This window comes from Lynx rufus, unplaced genomic scaffold, assembly GCF_022079265.1.
Source record: "Lynx rufus isolate CCGP_SWC_20201006 ecotype Redwood Valley unplaced genomic scaffold, mLynRuf1.p SCAF_10, whole genome shotgun sequence".
Taxonomy (NCBI): domain Eukaryota; kingdom Metazoa; phylum Chordata; class Mammalia; order Carnivora; family Felidae; genus Lynx; species Lynx rufus.
Window position 1 is genome coordinate 63463400 of NW_025814824.1, and position 17974 is coordinate 63481373.

General features: G+C 40.0%; 2 protein-coding genes across 4 annotated transcripts; one reads left to right on the forward strand and one right to left on the reverse strand.

The window, feature by feature from the left end:
- Positions 1-1021: 1021 nt before the first annotated feature.
- MRPL50 (mitochondrial ribosomal protein L50) lies at positions 1022-4113 on the reverse strand. The gene is made up of 2 exons (XM_047099100.1): positions 4022-4113; positions 1022-1987 (listed from the first exon to the last, which is right to left on the reverse strand). The coding sequence occupies exons 1-2, from the start codon at positions 4111-4113 to the stop codon at positions 1600-1602; spliced, it is 480 nt and encodes a 159-aa protein (XP_046955056.1). The 3' UTR covers positions 1022-1599.
- Positions 4114-4339: 226 nt separating this feature from the next.
- ZNF189 (zinc finger protein 189) lies at positions 4340-17107 on the forward strand. 3 transcript variants are annotated; one of them, XM_047067076.1, is made up of 3 exons: positions 4340-4717; positions 5425-5551; positions 14324-17107. In XM_047067076.1, the coding sequence occupies exons 1-3, from the start codon at positions 4685-4687 to the stop codon at positions 16042-16044; spliced, it is 1881 nt and encodes a 626-aa protein (XP_046923032.1). In that variant the 5' UTR covers positions 4340-4684; the 3' UTR covers positions 16045-17107. The 3 variants fall into 3 exon arrangements, with proteins under 3 accessions (XP_046923032.1, XP_046923042.1, XP_046923053.1); XM_047067086.1 differs by having other exon boundaries at positions 4341-4717; positions 5467-5551; XM_047067097.1 differs by having other exon boundaries at positions 4341-4717; positions 5470-5551.
- The last annotated feature ends 867 nt before the right edge of the window (positions 17108-17974 follow it).

The following is a 17974-nucleotide window of genomic DNA, read 5'->3' on the forward strand; positions in this document are numbered from 1 at the left end:
TCTTTAATGTACAGGTTATTAAAAACCTGATCATCTGCTGATGTTTATTGGGCATGACTGTAATGTAACTAATTTTTCGATTGTGCCAGAATTTATACACCCACATGATTTTTGCCCTCTTCAAAGTAGTCATCCTGGGAAAGAAAATAAATGCAATTTCCTTTGTTTAAAACCTGTCACTTTTCTTTCAGAACTGTAAGTAGTCCAGGTAAAATATAAGAAATTCCTTCTCCCTCTTATTACTCTCTAGCCATTATCTAAAGTCTAAACAAAAATAATCCGTAATTTAATCACTTCCTCATCTAACATCTGTAATTCAGAACTGTCTGGTAACTTGCTATTTGAGTTATTTCCACAAATTGAGTACACCAAAGTCTGCAAAGACTTACCGCCCTAGTGGATACCCATAGGTATTCAAAGCTGCTTTTAAAAAGCTACGTAAAAGGGGTGCCTGGGTGGCTCAGTCAGTTAACCGACTGACTTTGGCTCAGGTCACGGTCTAACGGTTCGGGAGTTCGAGGCCTGCATTGGGCTCTGTGCTGGCAGCTCAGAGTCCAGAGCCTGCTTTGGATTCTGTGTCTTCCTCTCTCTCTCTCTGCCCCTTGCAGACAGCTTGCGTGCTCTCTCTCTCTCTCTCTCAAATATAAATTAAAAAAAATAAAATAAAAAGTTACAGAAAAGATAAAGGGTTTGAAATAAACATCATCTCCTTTGAAGAGCATATTCATTTAGATACAGAAGCTGGCATATCTCTTTTAAGAAAAATCACAGCACTTCATAGCTGGCATATATATTCTTTCGTTTATAATACTTAAATTAAGGATATGATAAGGCAAAAAAGCAAATTTTACTTTTTTTTTTAGTAGGCTTCACACTCGGCATGGAGCCCAACGTGGGGCTTGAACTCACAACCCTGAGATCAAGACCTGAGCTGAGATCAAGAGTCGGACGCTTAATCGACTGAGACATTCAGGCAACCCACAAATTTCACCTTTAAAAAATTTAAAAATACACAACACTCTTCAAGAAATTTACTTTAATTCCAAAAGAGATTAATCTAGAATGAACAGTATCATTTTCTACTATTTTTACTCTTGTAGTAAAGCAATGAAAGAAACAACTTGCTGTAATATACAACAGAGATTTTTACATTTCTTTTATACATATCTATGTTTCCTTATTGGTATATGTACTATACATAATTAATACCACCTTAGGTTTAAGAGTCCTAACAGGATTAAAACCTGTTTTTGCATCTACTAATTTATGCGTAAAAAATAAAGACCATGTGTGAACATATAATAGCCTTGTATCTTAAACCCAAGTTTAATTACAGTGTCCTCCAAAGAAGGAAATTTTCATACATGATTAAAGACTTGATTCTATTAAAAAAAAAACAAAGTTCCAGCAAACGTGAAAAAAGAAAATCTTGTTACTTGTTAATTCATGATGAGAAAAAGAGATAATTCATCCTTCCACAGAAAAAGTGGGTTTAGAGAACAGTTCTGATAGCATTTCACATGGTAACGTATCAAAAGTCTAATTAATAACCAGCCCCCTTGCTCAGGACAAAATGATCTTAATGAGCTCCTCTTCTGCTCAGTAACCCCAAGTGATTTTTACATTGGGAGGCAGATTACTAGCAGTAAGTTCATCAAATTTAGATTGATCCCTAATAGGCACATTATAGAAATCAAGAACATCTCTGACCCTGCACATCTGGTGAAGCCTGGAGTTGGGCACTGCATGGCCCAAGTCATCAGCTAAACGTGCCAAGAAACTGAACTTCAGAAGGCCATCTTCCAGGGACACATCCTGCCAACTGTTACCAACAGAGGAACCAAAAATTTCTTTGACACAAGATTCCAAACGACTCTGGAGATCTTCAGGTGGTATGTATGTTCGGCTTCGTAAGGGTGGACACACCAAAATAGGCTCTTTCTTCACTTCTTCTACTGTCTCAGCCACCACTAGCTTTTTCTCTTTTCTAGAATGGTCAAAAACAAGTATGTGAATCTCTGGTTAACTGCACTAATGCAGCTGACAAACTGACAAACACCAGACCTAATCTTACCCATCTATCTAAATCAACCAATAATTTGCACACTTACTACTCTTCTGGGCACTGTAGAGAGAAGAATAAGATAGGTGCCTGCCTTTGGAAGCTTATAGTTGAACTGAGCTGATACAGACAGAAAAGAAAAGCTACTTACAGATTTCACATGCTGTAAGAATTCCTAAGAACACGTAAAGAGGTAAATCGCCTGTCTGGGATTCCCAGTTTCCAAACCCAACCAACCAACCGCTCTAACCTCATGTCCTACGAATCTACTAGAAACACTCCATGCCCTACCCACACTAAACTACTACATTCTATTTCCCACTTTCCTGAGGCCATGTGTTACCTCAAGTTACATCCTACAGGAGATGCCAATTTCGTCTTTGCCTATTGAAATCTTACTTTAAGTCCTAGAACAGAACTGTTCTCTTCCAAGGAGTTTTACTTGATTTCTCCGAATATAACTATAAATTCCTCTGATGTAGTATAGCGCTTTATATTGCTTTCACAGCACACTTCATCGTACCAGAGTTTTATTTATTTACATTCTATTTCTCTTACTAGATCATGGTTTCTCAGCCCAAACACTTGACATTTTGCACCAGATAATTCTTTGTTGTAGGAGGCTATCCTGTAATTGCAAGATGCTCAGCAGCATCCCTGGCCTCTACCCAGGGCAGGGTAAATGCGAGGAGCACTCCTATGCTCCAGTCATAACCAAAGGACATTGCCAAACGCCCCCTGATAGGCAAAATTATCTCTGGTTAAGAACCACTGTACCAGATTATAAACTCCTGAATACAGAAACCTGTTTTATTGATTTGGGGTCCTTTGAAAACTGCTTGAATAACTACTACTGAGTACATGGGCCAACGTGAGGAAATCTGCCTAAGACACTATTTCAGTGCTTAATGAAATATTATTCACTCTTGTTTTCCATGGAGCTGGTATCTGACTGGGATTGGTCATCACTACAAAAATTGGGAGGCATCAGAAATGAATGATGTGTGTGGGGGGGAGGAAGGACGAAGTACAGAAGGAAGGAAGGGGAGGGGGGGAGGGGGAGAGGGAGGAAGGAAGAGAAAGAAAGAAAGAAAGAAAGAAAGAAAGAAAGAAAGAAAGAAAGAAAAAGAAGAAAAGAAAAAGAAAGAAGAAAAAGAAAAAGAAAAAGAAAAAGAAAAAGAAAAAGAAAAAGAAAAGAGGGACGCCTGGGTGGCTCAGACGGTTGAGCGTCCGACTTCGGCTCAGGTCATGATCTCGGAGTTTGTGGGTTTGAGCCCCGTGTTGGGGAAAAGCAGTAGATGGAGAGTCAAAGACGGGTTCCAGCTGTGCCACTAACTTGCTTTCAGCAAAATACTTCCTATGGGGCCACCGTTTCCCCATATGCCAGACCACTTAAGCTCTGAGAAGGGACTTTGTTTCCACTGCTGTAACCTACTTAGGGAAATGCTGGGCCAGAGAGGGCGTTTAGTTAACTATCTGTTGATGAATCAATGAATGGACAAACGAACAAAACGAGGCCACGCTTCATTTCTGAATCTAGCTTGTGAAGAAATACCCCGCGCAAATGCACTTAGTTTACCGAGCACTTTCATGTTCATGTTCCATGTTACTCGTTCCAAACGAACCACTTGTATCCTGATACCACAGTCGGTGCCTGGAACACATGGTCAGTACTGTTTGCTTACTACACTAACGAGTGAAGTGGAAGGGAAAGGGGGCGGCATTTCCGTTATAAGATGAGAAAACTGAGGCCAAGACTGGGCCCCACCACTCAAGGACACCCGCGCTGAAGCCTCTGAACTCAGAACCTAACGTACTTTCTCGTCCTATCCCAAGTCAGGCGCAGGGCCAGGGTACCGTCCTAATGGCAGGACTCCCACTTTTGAATTCGTCCTTTCATCCTCCTCAGTTTCTCTCACTTTCGTTGAACGAGACCCACCATCTAACCTTCCGCTTTACCTGAATCGAGACCAAAATTCTCTGCGTGGTGCCCCTAAGACTATCCACGTGAGGCCTCTTCTGGTAACGCCAGACACTGACAGCGCCGCCATCTCGGAGGAGAGCTACCGGCTGGGGCTCTGCCCCCCGCCGGCAGTGACGCGCCAAGACCAGCCAATCAAGTGTAAGCTTAGTGGTAGGTGTTCCCTTTTTCCTGTTGAGCCTCCCCAGAGGCTCCCTCCCGCTTTGCACGCCGGAAAATGTAGTCCTATGGGTCTTGCCGGCGGAGGCTGGACCGAGGCGCGCTCTCAGAGCACGACGGGAGTTGTAGTTGGGGGGCGTCCCGGGAAGGTTCCGGGTGACGCCTTCTGGTCCGGGGGCGGGCGGTCATAGCGCTCCTTGGCTGAAAGGAGGAGGAACTGGCAACTGGGAGGAGGCTCTAGTGAGGCCTGGAAGGCTGCGCAGCTAGGTGGGGAGGGAATTTGGAGTTGGGGGACAACCAAGTAGTGGGTCTGATATGCTGCTGGGGTCGTGACCGCTCTGGGACCGAGGCAGGACCTGGCCAGACCCAGCCTGGAGGCCTCGCCTTCGTGGGGCCTAATTTCCAACGGCCGGGTAGGCCTCACGAGAAGCTCCTTTCCTTGCGGCTTTCCCGGGTTCCCGTCCTGATTTTCTGTCCTGGAGATGGCCTCCCCGAGCCCCCCGCCGGAGCCAAAGGTAAGTCGCTCCTCTGGGTATCCCTGTTCTCTGGCCACTACTGGAGCTAGGCCGCGCTACCCACCCTGCCCCCCCGCCCCCAACCCCACGACCGTGGTCTTTAAGGCCAACGCTGTGCGAGGAAGTACTCCGTAGTGGTCCGGATTGCGCCTCGCGACCAAATCGCCCACTTGGCCCTTCGTTTCAAGAGCGACTTGATAAATTAGCTGAAGAAAATTAGTAATGCTGCAAACAAGCGCTCTCATTTGTGAGTTCTTCCAGATGAGGCACCATTTTTGACTCTTCCCTGTGTCTTGTGCTCCTGTCACGAAGCTAGGACCCCAGGTAGACGCTTAGAGAACTTCCTGCAATTGAATTGAACAGGGTCTCAAGCCACTGCTAATAGAGTTGGATGGAGCCGGGCAATGAGGTGCAGGAAACTTGGGGAGGCCTTGGGGCAACTTACTAAAATAAAAGTGTTAGGGTATAATGATTCAGCCAGAAAAGCTCTATCCTTGGGACCATCACTACTGACGACCAGGATCCAGTTCAGTTGCCCTCTAGTTGGAGGTGCTTGTCTGATACAGAATTGGGCCCCATTTGGATCTCTGGGTAATCATGTTCCTCCTAGACTACCCGGCTCTGAAAAGTGATTGCTTCGGCTACTTTCAGTGGTAGAATTGTCCTTGAGACAACAAGAACTGACTACAGAAATCGTACTATTTCAGGGGTTGCTGACATTTGAGGATGTGGCTGTGTTTTTTACCCAGGAGGAGTGGGATTATCTGGATCCAGCTCAGAGAAGCCTGTATAAAGATGTCATGATGGAGAATTATGGAAACCTGGTCTCACTGGGTAAGAATCTTTTGTTTCTCTGATTAAAATATCTAAGAAGCTATAAGAAATCAGACCCTGAGAACGCTTGAACCACCACCAGTACCAAAACTGCTTTGTTCCAAAGTTCAGATTCAAACATTTCGGCCATTAATTGTTTCCATGACTCTCGTCTGTAGTGTCCTTGCAAAAACCAAAATACAAGCCTTTCTGGCTTCTTATCTTCATAATCTCATTCCCATACTGCTCTGCACTTTCCCTCCTGGCTCATCCTCCCACTGCTTTCCTCCCACCCCTTTTCACTCTGCCTTCTGGAGCCCCTGTTCTTCTTCACATAATGTTCCTTACCCCTCCTGGCCTTAACTGAAAACTGGCACTTTCCCAAGGACACCACTTCTCTGGCAGAGGCTGCTTACTCTCCCACATCCTCCTTTTTCCCTATCCTTTGTCTCAAGGCTGGAAAGGAGAAGTTCCTATTCTCCTGGCTTTTCAGTGTTGTTCCCAAAGCGTTAGTTTTAACCCTTCAAACAAAATCTCCCTTTGGAGGCTTCAGCAGTCTTGCTCTACCCACCCAATTCTCTTCTGCTGTCATCTGCCAACATTGTTTGGTCTGTCACACGTAGATTTTGTCACATTCCAGAATCTCTCTATGCTAACCTATGCCATCAATGATGCAGCCGTTATTTAAGCCTTGCTATATCCTGACCACGTTGTCTTCAGGAACCTTGCTTTCCTTTTTTGTTCAGCAAGTCCCATCAGTGATCAAACCCTCAATTTTGTCAAGGCAGGCAAATCTTAAGCCCCAGTATCTTAGTCTTTGAAAATTCTTGAGCCATTGTTTTTATCTTAGACCATAACTAAACAGGGGTGACCAAAACAGACATGATCTCTGCCCATGTAGAGCTTACTACAATTTCTTACGCTTCTACATCTCCTACTCATTTCCTCCCAAACCAGCTTATTCCCAGTCATGCTACTTGTTCCTTGATTTCTCCTTTTTCCTCCCAGATTATCAGTCCTCTTCTAACTTCACCTCTTCATCTGTTCCATGGACCTACATATGAATTATCACCAGCATGCTCTCTTGCCACCTTGTCATTGTGCTCTACCCATTCTGCAAATTTCATATTCTGTATTGATTATAAAATCAGCTTTTTCTCCTGAGTTGTCAAGCACAGCAGGGGAAATTGTTTAACTGAAAGGATTAATGCCCTGGATATATGCATGGCTTTTCTAATAGTCTCCAGTGGGTTTTCACATCTCAGCCAATTTTTTATCATTGATTTGCTCATTCTCTTCTTCCCTTTAGTGACTATTCCAAAAACTTAAAAAAGTTTTCCTTGGGTCCATCACTCAGTAGTAGACCTCACTTTCTGTTTCACAGAGAAGTTAGAGGCCACTGAATATGAACTCTAACTTTCTGCCCCTCGTGTGTATGCTTAAGTCTGCTCCTTTTTCCTCACTTTTCCAAGAACTTATCCGTCATCTTTTTTTTTCCCCCCTTACAACTTCAGTCTCTATTCCTTCTCCTCTGGTACCTTTATTTTGGTGATGGGTATGTTTATGACTCTTCCAGTTGGGGAAGGTAGGGCCGGGGGGGTGGCTGTCCTTTGAGAGAGCCTGTATCCTGCTCCTTGTTCACTTACAGCCAAGTTTTTGTAAGAGTAGTTAATGTATATTCTTTACTTTCCCTGCCATTATCTCTAAGCCCCTTTTCTTGCCTCTACCCTTCCCCTTAAATTGTTTAACATTCTACTTTAATAGCCTAATTGTCAAATGGAATAGACACTTGGACCTTATTTTATTTCACCTCTCTTTATGTATTTGAAGCTCTTTATTGCTTACTTGTATTGCCTTCCTCTCCATCTATGTGCTTTCTTTGGCGAAACTTATCTATAGTCAGGTCATCACCTACCACTGTGATGAGTCCCAAATCTTTATCTCTACCTAAGAGAAGCAATTGAAGCCTAACTGCCTAAGCAAAAGTCCTGGTTCCACCACTTAGAAGCCTTGTGACCATGGGTGAATTATATAACGTTTCCATGCCTGTTGCTTTTTTACCCAATGGCAGTAATAATAGCACTTACTTCTTAGAGTTACTGTGAGTACTGAGTTAATATGTGTAAAGCACTTAGGACACTGGTTAGCATGTACTAAGTATAATATAAATGTTGATTGCTATCGTCATCATACCTATTATCTTCTCTAAGAGCTCCAAAATCTTCATCATCTCCTTTTGAAGACCACATAAATAACTCACACCTGGCCAGTCTCAAATAATCCATTAAGATCTCAAGGACCTTCTCTTCAGAATTAAGTACTCCTTTCTCTGTGCTGCCATGTGTTGCACTGTGCTGCACTTCTGTTGAATTTCTCAACTGTATGCACAGTTTACAATCAATTTATCAAATGACTGTACTCTAGTCATTCTTTATGTTATTTCTCTAACCAGACTGGTTTCCATGAGGATGGTAACTATATATTTTTTCATTTGATTTCTCCAGCACTTAGCACAGAACCAGGTATATATTATATGCCTTTAAATATTTGTATAACTGAATTACTATACTTAAGACTCAGAACCTCTTGTGGCTCCTGGGTGGCTCAGTTGGTTAAGCATCCAACTTTGACTCAGGTCATGATCTCGCAGTTCGTGGGTTTAAGCCCTGCATCAGGCTGTGTGCTGACGGCTCGGAGCCTAGAGCCTGCTTCGGATTCTGTGTGTGTCTCTCTCTCTGCCTCTCTCCCCCACTTACACACTATCTTTCCCTTTCTCTCTTTCTCAAAATTAAATAAACATAAAAACAAGAAAAAGATCGGTATCTCTTGAACAGATTATTGCATTAGCCCATAAACTAGCCTCTTGCCTCCAACTCCCTTTCTTTTAATACATTCTATTCACTGCCACCAAAGTGATTTTGTTAGTTAACCGCTTACAATTTCTGATTCCTGAGAGCTTAATAAAAAATTTAATTTCTTGTCCTACCTACCAGGGCCTCTCTAAATAGCCCCTGCCTAGCTTTCTAACATCATCTATTATTTCCTGCACACCACTTCAGTCTCTAGCCAGATCAGCTGCTGATTTTTTTCTCCCAATATGCCATGGTGTCTCTGAGTCACTGCCAGCTTTATCCACACATATGGTATCCTGGTTGATAGAACCAGGCAAATGCCCAGTCTTGCCTGTCCCTACTACTGTAAAATGTGAGTACCATATGGATGAAGGCATGGCAGTGAGCCCATCTGTGATCTACTTTCAGGCTCTCATTTTAGCTGAACTACAGCTTTTTATCAGTTCTTTCTCCCTCCACAATCTTTTCATCTTCCTCTGTAGACTCTGTCTCCATTCCCTTGATGACAAATCACAATTACTTAACCTTTTTTTCTTTAATTTTTTTAATGTTTATTTATTTTTGAGAGAAAGAGAGAGACATAGTATGAGTGGGGGAGAGGCAGAGAGAGAGAGGAGACACAGAATCTGAAGCAGTCTCCAGGCTCTGAGCTGTCAGCACAGAGACCAATGCAGGGCTCAAAATCACGAACCGCGAGATCATGACTTGAGCCAAAGCCTGACACTTAAATGACTGAGCTACCCAGGTGCCCCCTTAACTTTTCTAATATAGTGTTTTCCTGCACTTCATCTTGCTGCTTTACTTAATACAATACTTTTCCAGTTTTAATTTTGGTCCTTTATTTAATACCTTTCTCCTTTCCATGCTGATTTTTACTTAAAAGCTTTAGTAACAACATTGATGATACAGCTGACAGCTTGATCTCAGTTCTTTGAAATGAACTGGACTTCTTTAATTTTAATGACTCCTTTTCAGTCTGCTTGAACCTTATTGGACCTTGACAGAATTGGGAATTGCTGTACCTGTAAGACCTTAATCTCATTGCTTCAGTTCTTTGATTATAGTCTCTTTTCAGTTATTTGTTCAACTACTCATCCAATAAATAGTTAACTCAATAAATAGTTAATCAAGCACTGTGCTAGCGCTAAGAATGCAAGTCTTCCCCATTCTGTCATTCTTTTACCAAGAAAACTGTTCTTTTTATACTTTTTTAGATACTAGGGTTAGCAACTATGGTCCACAGCCCAAATCTGGCACTGTCCATTTTTATAAATAAAGTTTTTTTGGAACATGGACATGCCCAATCCTTTGTGTATTATCTGACACTACTTTCACACTATAGTGACAGAGTTGAATAGTTGCAACAGAGACCATTTTTAGCTAACAAAGCTAAAAATATTTATTGTCTGGCCCTTTTTAGAAAATGTGTGGTAACTCTTGTTCTTTCCTAAAGTTTAGCCACTTCCACTTTACCATTTCCTTGCTTTTTGTCTCTCTCCTCAGCTAGCATATTATTAAAACGGATTAAAGATTATAGGAATCAACTCAAACTAGCTTAAGCCAACAAGAGAACTTACTGTAGGGACATAGGTGGCTCATAGGATATATAAGCATGATTGCAACTGGATATCAGAAAAGGACTAAACCCAAAAATTGGTGCGCTCAGGAAGTCAGTGATTAACCCTTGCATTTTGTTTCTTTCTCCTTGGTAGATTAGTCTTTCCTCCTCATATCCACATGCTTTTGTCCCTATAGCTTCTGAGTTGATAGGTTACAATTCTGTCATGTTCAGAATAACTGCATATTTCATTTTTAATTCCAAATTCCTGGGAGAGATGCACTTTGAGTCAGCGGTACTCTAGACAAATTAGCTATGATCACAGGATGGGAACATAAGACAAGCATGGCAGAGACCTCAGAAGGTGATTATAGCTAACAAGCCCAGATCTCACAGATAGTCCTTTCTGTGCTGCTTTGTGTACAATACTGAAGTCACTTGTTTTCTTTACCTATCTGTTTGACCTGTTTATTTTTGTGCCAGAGCATCTCTATTTTACTTAGCAATATATTGCATTTTATATCTAGCATGATAAATCATTCTCTTATATTCTTTTCCAGGATACACTTAGCTAGTTTTCTGCATTCTTCCAGTTGAAATTTAGATTCATTGGGGTTTTTAATTAGTTCATAAGATTTTGATTGGAATACAATTGGGTTCATAGATTGTTTTAGGAAGAATTAAGATCCTTATAATATTGAATCTCTTTAGCAATTTGGTTGACTCTATTTGTCTGTCTTAAGTCCTTCAGAAAAAGTTTATGGTTTATCTCTGTGGATCTCGTACAGTTCTTATAAGATTTATTTATAGGTTTTATGGTTTTGTTATCATGAAAAACATATTTTATTTTTCTATAATATTTCCCAACTGGTTATCCTTGGTAGTAAGTACCAGTATTTATTTTATAGCTTAGTCTTCATGTTGCTATTATATTTCACTTAATTCTTCTAGAAATTTTAGTTAGACATTCATATTGTCTGCAAATAAGAATTTGTCTTACTCCTTTGAGTAAAACCCCTGGAACAGTAACCACTGGGTAAACATTAAAAGAGACTTCCCCTTCTCACAAGGAATTTACAAACCCATAGAAGAGACGAACACAAACAGTTAAAACAGCAGTGCAGTAATAGCTGTAATACAGTTGTGGATGAGGACTGGTGATAAAAAACAGAACACCTAATCTGTCTAGTGGACTTAGTGAAGGCTTTGTGGAGGAACTGTTGCTTTGAATTGAGTCCTAAAGAGCAACCAAGAGTTGGCCAGGTAAACAATGCTGGGGGACATTTAGTAAACGAGATATGCAATGAAATGGTATAAAACATTAACATAAGCAATTTGCCCAATTCCAGTGTGAGAAAGTGGGTAGAAGGGTGACTTGAGGTTTAGAGAACCTGTTGTGAAGCACTGAGTACCATAATGTAAAGAGCTTTGATTTGATCCTAGAGATGATAGAGTACTAGTGAACCTACAGGTGGTGATGTGACTGGAATTCCATTTCCTGTACATCTCTCCGGATGCAGCTAAGTAGGTGCAGTGTGGGGGCAGCTTAAAGACTAGAGTGAAGGATTATTAGATGGCTTTTGCATCATCCAGAGAAAACATGGGAAGAAGGTAGATGCTAGAGAGTCAGATATTTGGTTTTGGTGATTGGGTAACAAAAAGAAAAATGGAGAAATCTAGGAAGATTTTCTACTTTGGGTAATGGATGAGGATGCCCGTTAAGAGAAGATAATTAGAGGTAGAGACCTACATGACAGCAGATGATGAGGATCATGTTAATTGCAAGCCCTTTTTGAGGCATGTAAGTGGCGATATCGTGAGTATGAATATAGAGCAAGGTAAGAATGTAAACATGGGTGGGGCACCTGAGTGGCTTAGTCAGTTAAGCATCCAACTCTTGACTTCGGCTAAGGTCATGAGCTCAGTTTGTGAGACTGAGCCCTCCTGTCAGGCTCTGCACTGACAGTGGAGAGCTTGCTTGGGATTCTGTGTCTCTTCTCTCTCTTTCTCTCTTCTCTCTCTCTCTCTCTCTCTCTCTCTCTCTCTCAATAAATAAATAAATAAATAAATACATAAATAAGCTTAAAAGAAAGGAATGTAAACATTATTGGTAACAGTAACCTTGTCAAACAGCAGTTGACAAAGGAAGAAAAATACATGAAGGAGATTTTTTAGAAAAGGCCAAAGAAAAAGTAGGGAGGGGACTAGAAAAATGCAACATACAACAATACATACATACAGCATACAGCAACAGCATAGAAACCAAATACAGCAACAGCATAGAAACCAAAAACAGATAGTGTCAAAATGGGAATAATCGACAGTGTCAGATGCTGCTGAATAAAGGACTGAAAAATGTTTGTTGTATTTGTTATTCAAGAGTTATTGGTGATTTCATAAGAAGCATCTCTAGATGCCGGAAACCAAAGCCAGATTTCACAGTAGGTTATAGAACAGATTGAATGGGAAGATGTTGGGCATGGAAAACATAGTTGGGAAATGGAGAGCTACAGAGTTAAAATTTTATTTCACAAATTTGGATTTCATTAAGAGAAGGATTTCAAGTTCAAGATATAGTTGGACATATTTGTATGCTGAGCATATTTGTATGCATGTTGATATGTTGGACACTGGAGAGTACAGATGGAAGAAAGAGGGAAAAAATGCTAATAATTGAACAAACACTCAGAGACAGTGGGATAAAGAGAACGTAGATGAATTCAGCTTGGATAGGAATGGGATAGATCTTCATGTGCCATTGCATATAATTTTATAGGAAGGGGGCAGAAAGTTGAGGGAGTTCTTTGATCCTTTTTCATTGTGTGAAAGAAAGTAGTCCAGTGAAGTGAATTTGAGAGAGAATACTATAAGTAGTATAAGCAAAAATAAAGTTTCTACTAGTTTCTTAGAGGAATAAGAGAAAGCTTTTTGGAATAAAATAACTTAATGACTGGTTTAAAGTGAGTGAAAAGAAAATTCGAAGATGACTCCAAAGGTAGAAGGTTAGAAAATTAAGAGAAAAGAGGAAGTCTAAAAAAGGAAATTGTTTAGGGCCAAATATATATTTGGTAGTGATCAACCAAATATGTGGAATTATCCAGCAGAAAGCAAGAGAGAAAAGAAAGAAGTCAGAGGCAGACTTAAGTGTTCTATATGTCACTCTGTTTACATTGTAGACCATTATGTTATCTTTCCTTAACACATGCAAGATTTTCATTTCTCAGATGTCTTAGAGACTCTCGGTTGGAACCAGATGGTTCCAATGTGGCTCTTACATCTTTGGAAGAGTAAGAATCATGTATACTTGAAGAACGTGGGGTGATTTGTGGTAGGTGAGGTTACCACACACTGCTTTTCCCTGTTTCTTTCATTAACCTTGACTGTGTTCCTTTGTATTTATTTTTGTCATTCTATATCATAGACTCCATGTCACTCCAACCCATTTTTTTTAAAGCTGTTTTGTCTCTTGATACAGGAATTGCTTTACTTAATATTTTACCATTTTATTTTCTTTCCCCAGTATACTTGTCATCCATTTTATTTGGTAGGAAGTTTCATGTCTTATCTTTGAATACTGAATCATTACACAATGCCTGGCATGCTTTTGATTGCAATAAGTAAATTCTTTTTTTTAATTTTATTTTTATTTTTTTATTTAATAAGTAAATTCTTATTAATTGTTGCTTCCTGGTTTTTGTCTTTTATCTTTCTCAACATCATTTTGTGTTCCTTTCTGTCAGTTACTTAATCTACTCACACTCCAGCAATGTTGTTTCATCCCAAATTTCCCAGAACCTACTGTTTTCTTCCTGTGTCATCCTTTCTTCTTTGACAGACTAATTCATCACACCGCTATTTGTTTTATTTCATTGTTGGCCCATCTTACCTTGCATAATTCTCTGTTGATCACCAGCCCTTCCTCCCAACTCTGCTTACCCCCACTAACTTATCATTTGCCTCATAAAAACACTCTTTTCTGGGCACCCAGGGCTCATTCAGAGGAACATGTGACTCTTGATCTTGGGGTTGTGAGTTTGAGTCCCATGTTGGGTGTAGAGATTACTAAAAAAAATTAAAACTTCAAAGCTTGCTCCGTTAAAAAAACAACACTCTTCACACCCCTTCTCTAAGAAAAACTTTTCATCAGATAACTAATAATAATATTTACATAGCTTGTATTCTTTGCCAGGTATGGTCTTAAATGCTTTATGTATAGGAACTAATTTAATTTTTACAACAATACTGTGAAGTAATCATCCACATTTTATAGATGTAGTGGATTAATTTATCTTAATCTTATTTTCCTAAGCATTTCTCCTTGCTAGCAAAGAGTCTGGCTAATCTTTCTATTTTCTATTTTCTATTTTCTATTTATTATTCCAGATGTTTTAAACAGAGATAAGGATGAGGAGCCAACTGTAAAACAAGAAATTGAGGAAATTGAGGAAGAAGTGGAACCACAGGGTGTTATAGTTACAAGAATCAAAAGTGAAATTGACCAAGACCCCATAGGTAGAGAAACCTTTGAACTTGTTGGTAGGTTAGATAAACAGAGAGGAATCTTCTTATGGGAAATACCAAGGGAATCTTTGGCCCAGGAACAGAGAATGTTCAGAGGAAACACTAACATTATTCGTAAGAGACCAAACCCAGAAGAGAAATGCCATAAATGTGAAGAATGTGGAAAGGGATTTGTCCGCAAGGCCCATTTCATTCAACATCAAAGGGTCCATACTGGTGAGAAGCCTTTTCAGTGCAATGAATGTGGGAAAAGTTTTAGTCGCAGTTCATTTGTTATTGAACATCAGAGAATTCACACTGGGGAAAGGCCCTATGAGTGTAATTATTGTGGAAAAACCTTTAGTGTGAGCTCAACCCTTATTAGACATCAGAGAATCCACACTGGAGAGAGACCCTATCAGTGTAATCAGTGTAAACAGAGCTTCAGCCAGAGAAGGAGCCTTGTTAAACATCAAAGGATCCACACAGGTGAGAAACCCCATAAATGTAGTGACTGTGGGAAAGCCTTCAGTTGGAAATCACACCTTATTGAACATCAGAGAACTCACACTGGTGAGAAACCCTATCACTGTACCAAATGTAAGAAAAGCTTTAGTCGAAATTCATTACTTGTTGAACATCAGAGAATTCACACTGGGGAAAGACCCCATAAATGTGGTGAATGTGGAAAAGCTTTTAGATTAAGTACATACCTTATACAACACCAAAAAATCCACACTGGTGAGAAGCCTTTTCTTTGTATTGAATGTGGAAAAAGCTTCAGTCGGAGCTCATTTCTTATTGAACATCAAAGGATCCATACAGGTGAAAGACCTTATCAGTGCAAAGAGTGCGGGAAAAGCTTCAGTCAACTGTGCAACCTTACTCGTCATCAGAGAATTCACACAGGAGACAAACCCCATAAATGTGAGGAATGTGGAAAAGCCTTTAGTAGAAGCTCAGGTCTTATTCAGCATCAGAGAATCCACACCAGAGAGAAGACTTACTCATACAATGAAACTAAGGAAAGTTTTGATCCAAATTGCAGTCTTGTTATACAGCAGGAAGTCTATCCCAAGGAAAAATCTTATAAATGTGATGAATGTGGGAAAACTTTTAGTGTCAGTGCTCATCTTGTACAACATCAAAGAATACACACTGGTGAAAAGCCCTATCTATGTACTGTATGTGGGAAAAGCTTCAGTCGGAGCTCATTTCTTATTGAACATCAGAGAATCCACACTGGTGAGAGACCTTATCTATGCAGACAGTGTGGCAAAAGCTTTAGTCAACTTTGTAACCTTATTCGACATCAGGGTGTTCACACAGGTAATAAACCCCATAAATGTGATGAATGTGGGAAGGCCTTTAGCCGGAACTCAGGCCTTATTCAGCATCAGCGAATACACACAGGAGAGAAACCTTACAAGTGTGAGAAGTGTGACAAAAGTTTTAGTCAACAGCGCAGCCTTGTCAACCATCAGAAGATCCACGCAGAGGTGAAAACCCAAGAAACCCACGAATGTGATGCTTGTGGTGAAGCCTTCAATTGCCGCATATCTCTGATCCAGCATCAAAAATTGCACTCTACGTGGATGCAATAAATGTCAAGAAATGTTCGAGCGCAGTTTGACTTGAGACTAGCTACCCAAGTGCGGTTTCAGTATGGCTCAACATGAGTCAGGTTTAGTGATAAATTCTCCTTGGCCTCAGGCAAATTGTTTCTGAAGATTCTGTGAATAGTGGACAACTGCCCACAGGCAGCTCAAGACTTCCATTACTCTTTGTTTTGATGATCATAGAGAAAGACTCAGTAATTTATTTAAGCATCCTTTTCAAAAAAAAAATAAGCATCCTTTTCTAACACATCTTTCAGCAGAGAGGTCAAACCCAGGTTCAGAGCACTTGGTATTGTAATTAAAAAGGGGAGAAGGACAAAGTTGCATTGGTACAAGGGAGCTGAAGGTAGAAAAGTAGCGTAATTATTCAAGAAAGTCCTCTGCCACCATTATATGGTGGTTCTTTCAGTTCCATGATGTGTCTGGCTGTGCATGCCAAAGCCTAGTAATTAAGCATATGATTACATTTTCAAGGAAACAAAGCCCCAGGTGTTTTTTTTTTTTTTTTTCCTTTCTTTTTTTAACTGCTTCTCCAAAGTTTTGGTCATTTCTTAAGAAAGCCAGTTTTTTGGCATGTGAGTTAAGCAGTTCCAATGCCTTGTGGTTCCCAGATCTGTGAAATGAGTGGACCAGTAATTTTACACGTAAAGATTATGTGAGTAATTAAGAAACCTAGCAAAGGTGTTACCAAGGAACCTTAGGGAGTGCCTTTTTTTAAGATGGGCCCAACAAAGTGGAGGAAGACACTTCTTTATGTGCCCTCCCAACTGTGAAACATAATTGTAGTCCTATACAAATAATCTTACTCCTCCACTACCAGTAGCATGCAAAAGTGTACATATTTTGATTACCAAGAGTTGGAAATAAAAAATATCTGGAGTCTATGCTAGGAAGCTGAGATATTTTGGTATTGCTTTGGTTTTTATGGTAACTAGACTTTGCATGCAATTTTAAAATCCTTATTTCTGGTTCTAGGGTTTCCCTTAGTTAATGGTTATATAAACCTACTAATTCATCTGTTCTAATCATTAAACCTGTTTTGTTTTTTTGCTTTGTGTAAGAGTTCTTTATTACTTTAGTGCAAAATCTATCCTGTCAAACAAATACTGCATTTGAAAATTAGAATTGGAGTGCCTGTGTGGCTCAGTCGGTTCAGGTCCGACTTTGGCTCAGGTCATGATCTCACTCCTGAGTGAGTGAGTTTGAGCCCTGTATCAGACTGTGTGCTAACAGCTCAGAGCCTGGAGCCTGTTTCAGATTCTGTCTCTCCCTCTCTCTCTGCCCCTCCCCCACTCACTCTCTTTCTCTCTCTCAAAAATAAACATTTTTAAAATTTTCAAAACAAATTAGGATCAAGATTTAAAAGAAATTTCTCTCACTTGTTCTACCTGTGACTACAGGAATACCTTGGAGATATTGTGTATTTGGTTCCAGACCACTGCAATGAAGCAGATTATTGGAGTGAAGCAAGTCAAATTAATTTTTTGGTTTCTTAGTGCATATAAAAATTATGTTTGCACTTAAGTGTGCGGTGGTATTATGTCTAAGAATTCAATGTACATACCTTAATTTTAAAATATTGCTTAAAAGGGCTAACCATCATCTGAGCTTTGAACGAGTCAATCACTGATCAGATTAGCATAACATAATAATGAAAATATTTGAAATATTGCAGGAATCACCAAAGTGTGACAGAGACATAAAGTGAGCAAATACTTTTAGAGAAACGGAATCAATAGAATTGACACAGGTTTGCCACAAACCTTCAATATGTGAAAAAATGCAATATCTGAGTAGCATAATAAAGCAAACCAATAGAATGAGGTGTGCCTGTAAGTTACCTTTCCTGGGTTAGTTCAATTAAGGTTAAATACAATTTTTTTAGTTTCTGAATATGGAATTCCAAAACACCAGA

Bases quoted from the DNA above. Each gene is read 5' to 3' on its own strand.
- MRPL50 (XM_047099100.1), bottom strand. From the start codon at position 4,113: ATGGCGGCGCTGTCAGTGTCTGGCGTTACCAGAAGAGGCCTCACGTGG. The intron at 1,988-4,021 runs GTAAAGCGGAAG...TGACCATTCTAG, and splicing joins GAATTTTGGTCTCGATTCAG to AAAAGAGAAAAAGCTAGTGG.
- ZNF189 (XM_047067076.1), top strand. From the start codon at position 4,685: ATGGCCTCCCCGAGCCCCCCGCCGGAGCCAAAG. The intron at 4,718-5,424 runs GTAAGTCGCTCC...GTACTATTTCAG, and splicing joins GCCCCCCGCCGGAGCCAAAG to GGGTTGCTGACATTTGAGGA. The intron at 5,552-14,323 runs GTAAGAATCTTT...TTATTATTCCAG, and splicing joins TGGAAACCTGGTCTCACTGG to ATGTTTTAAACAGAGATAAG.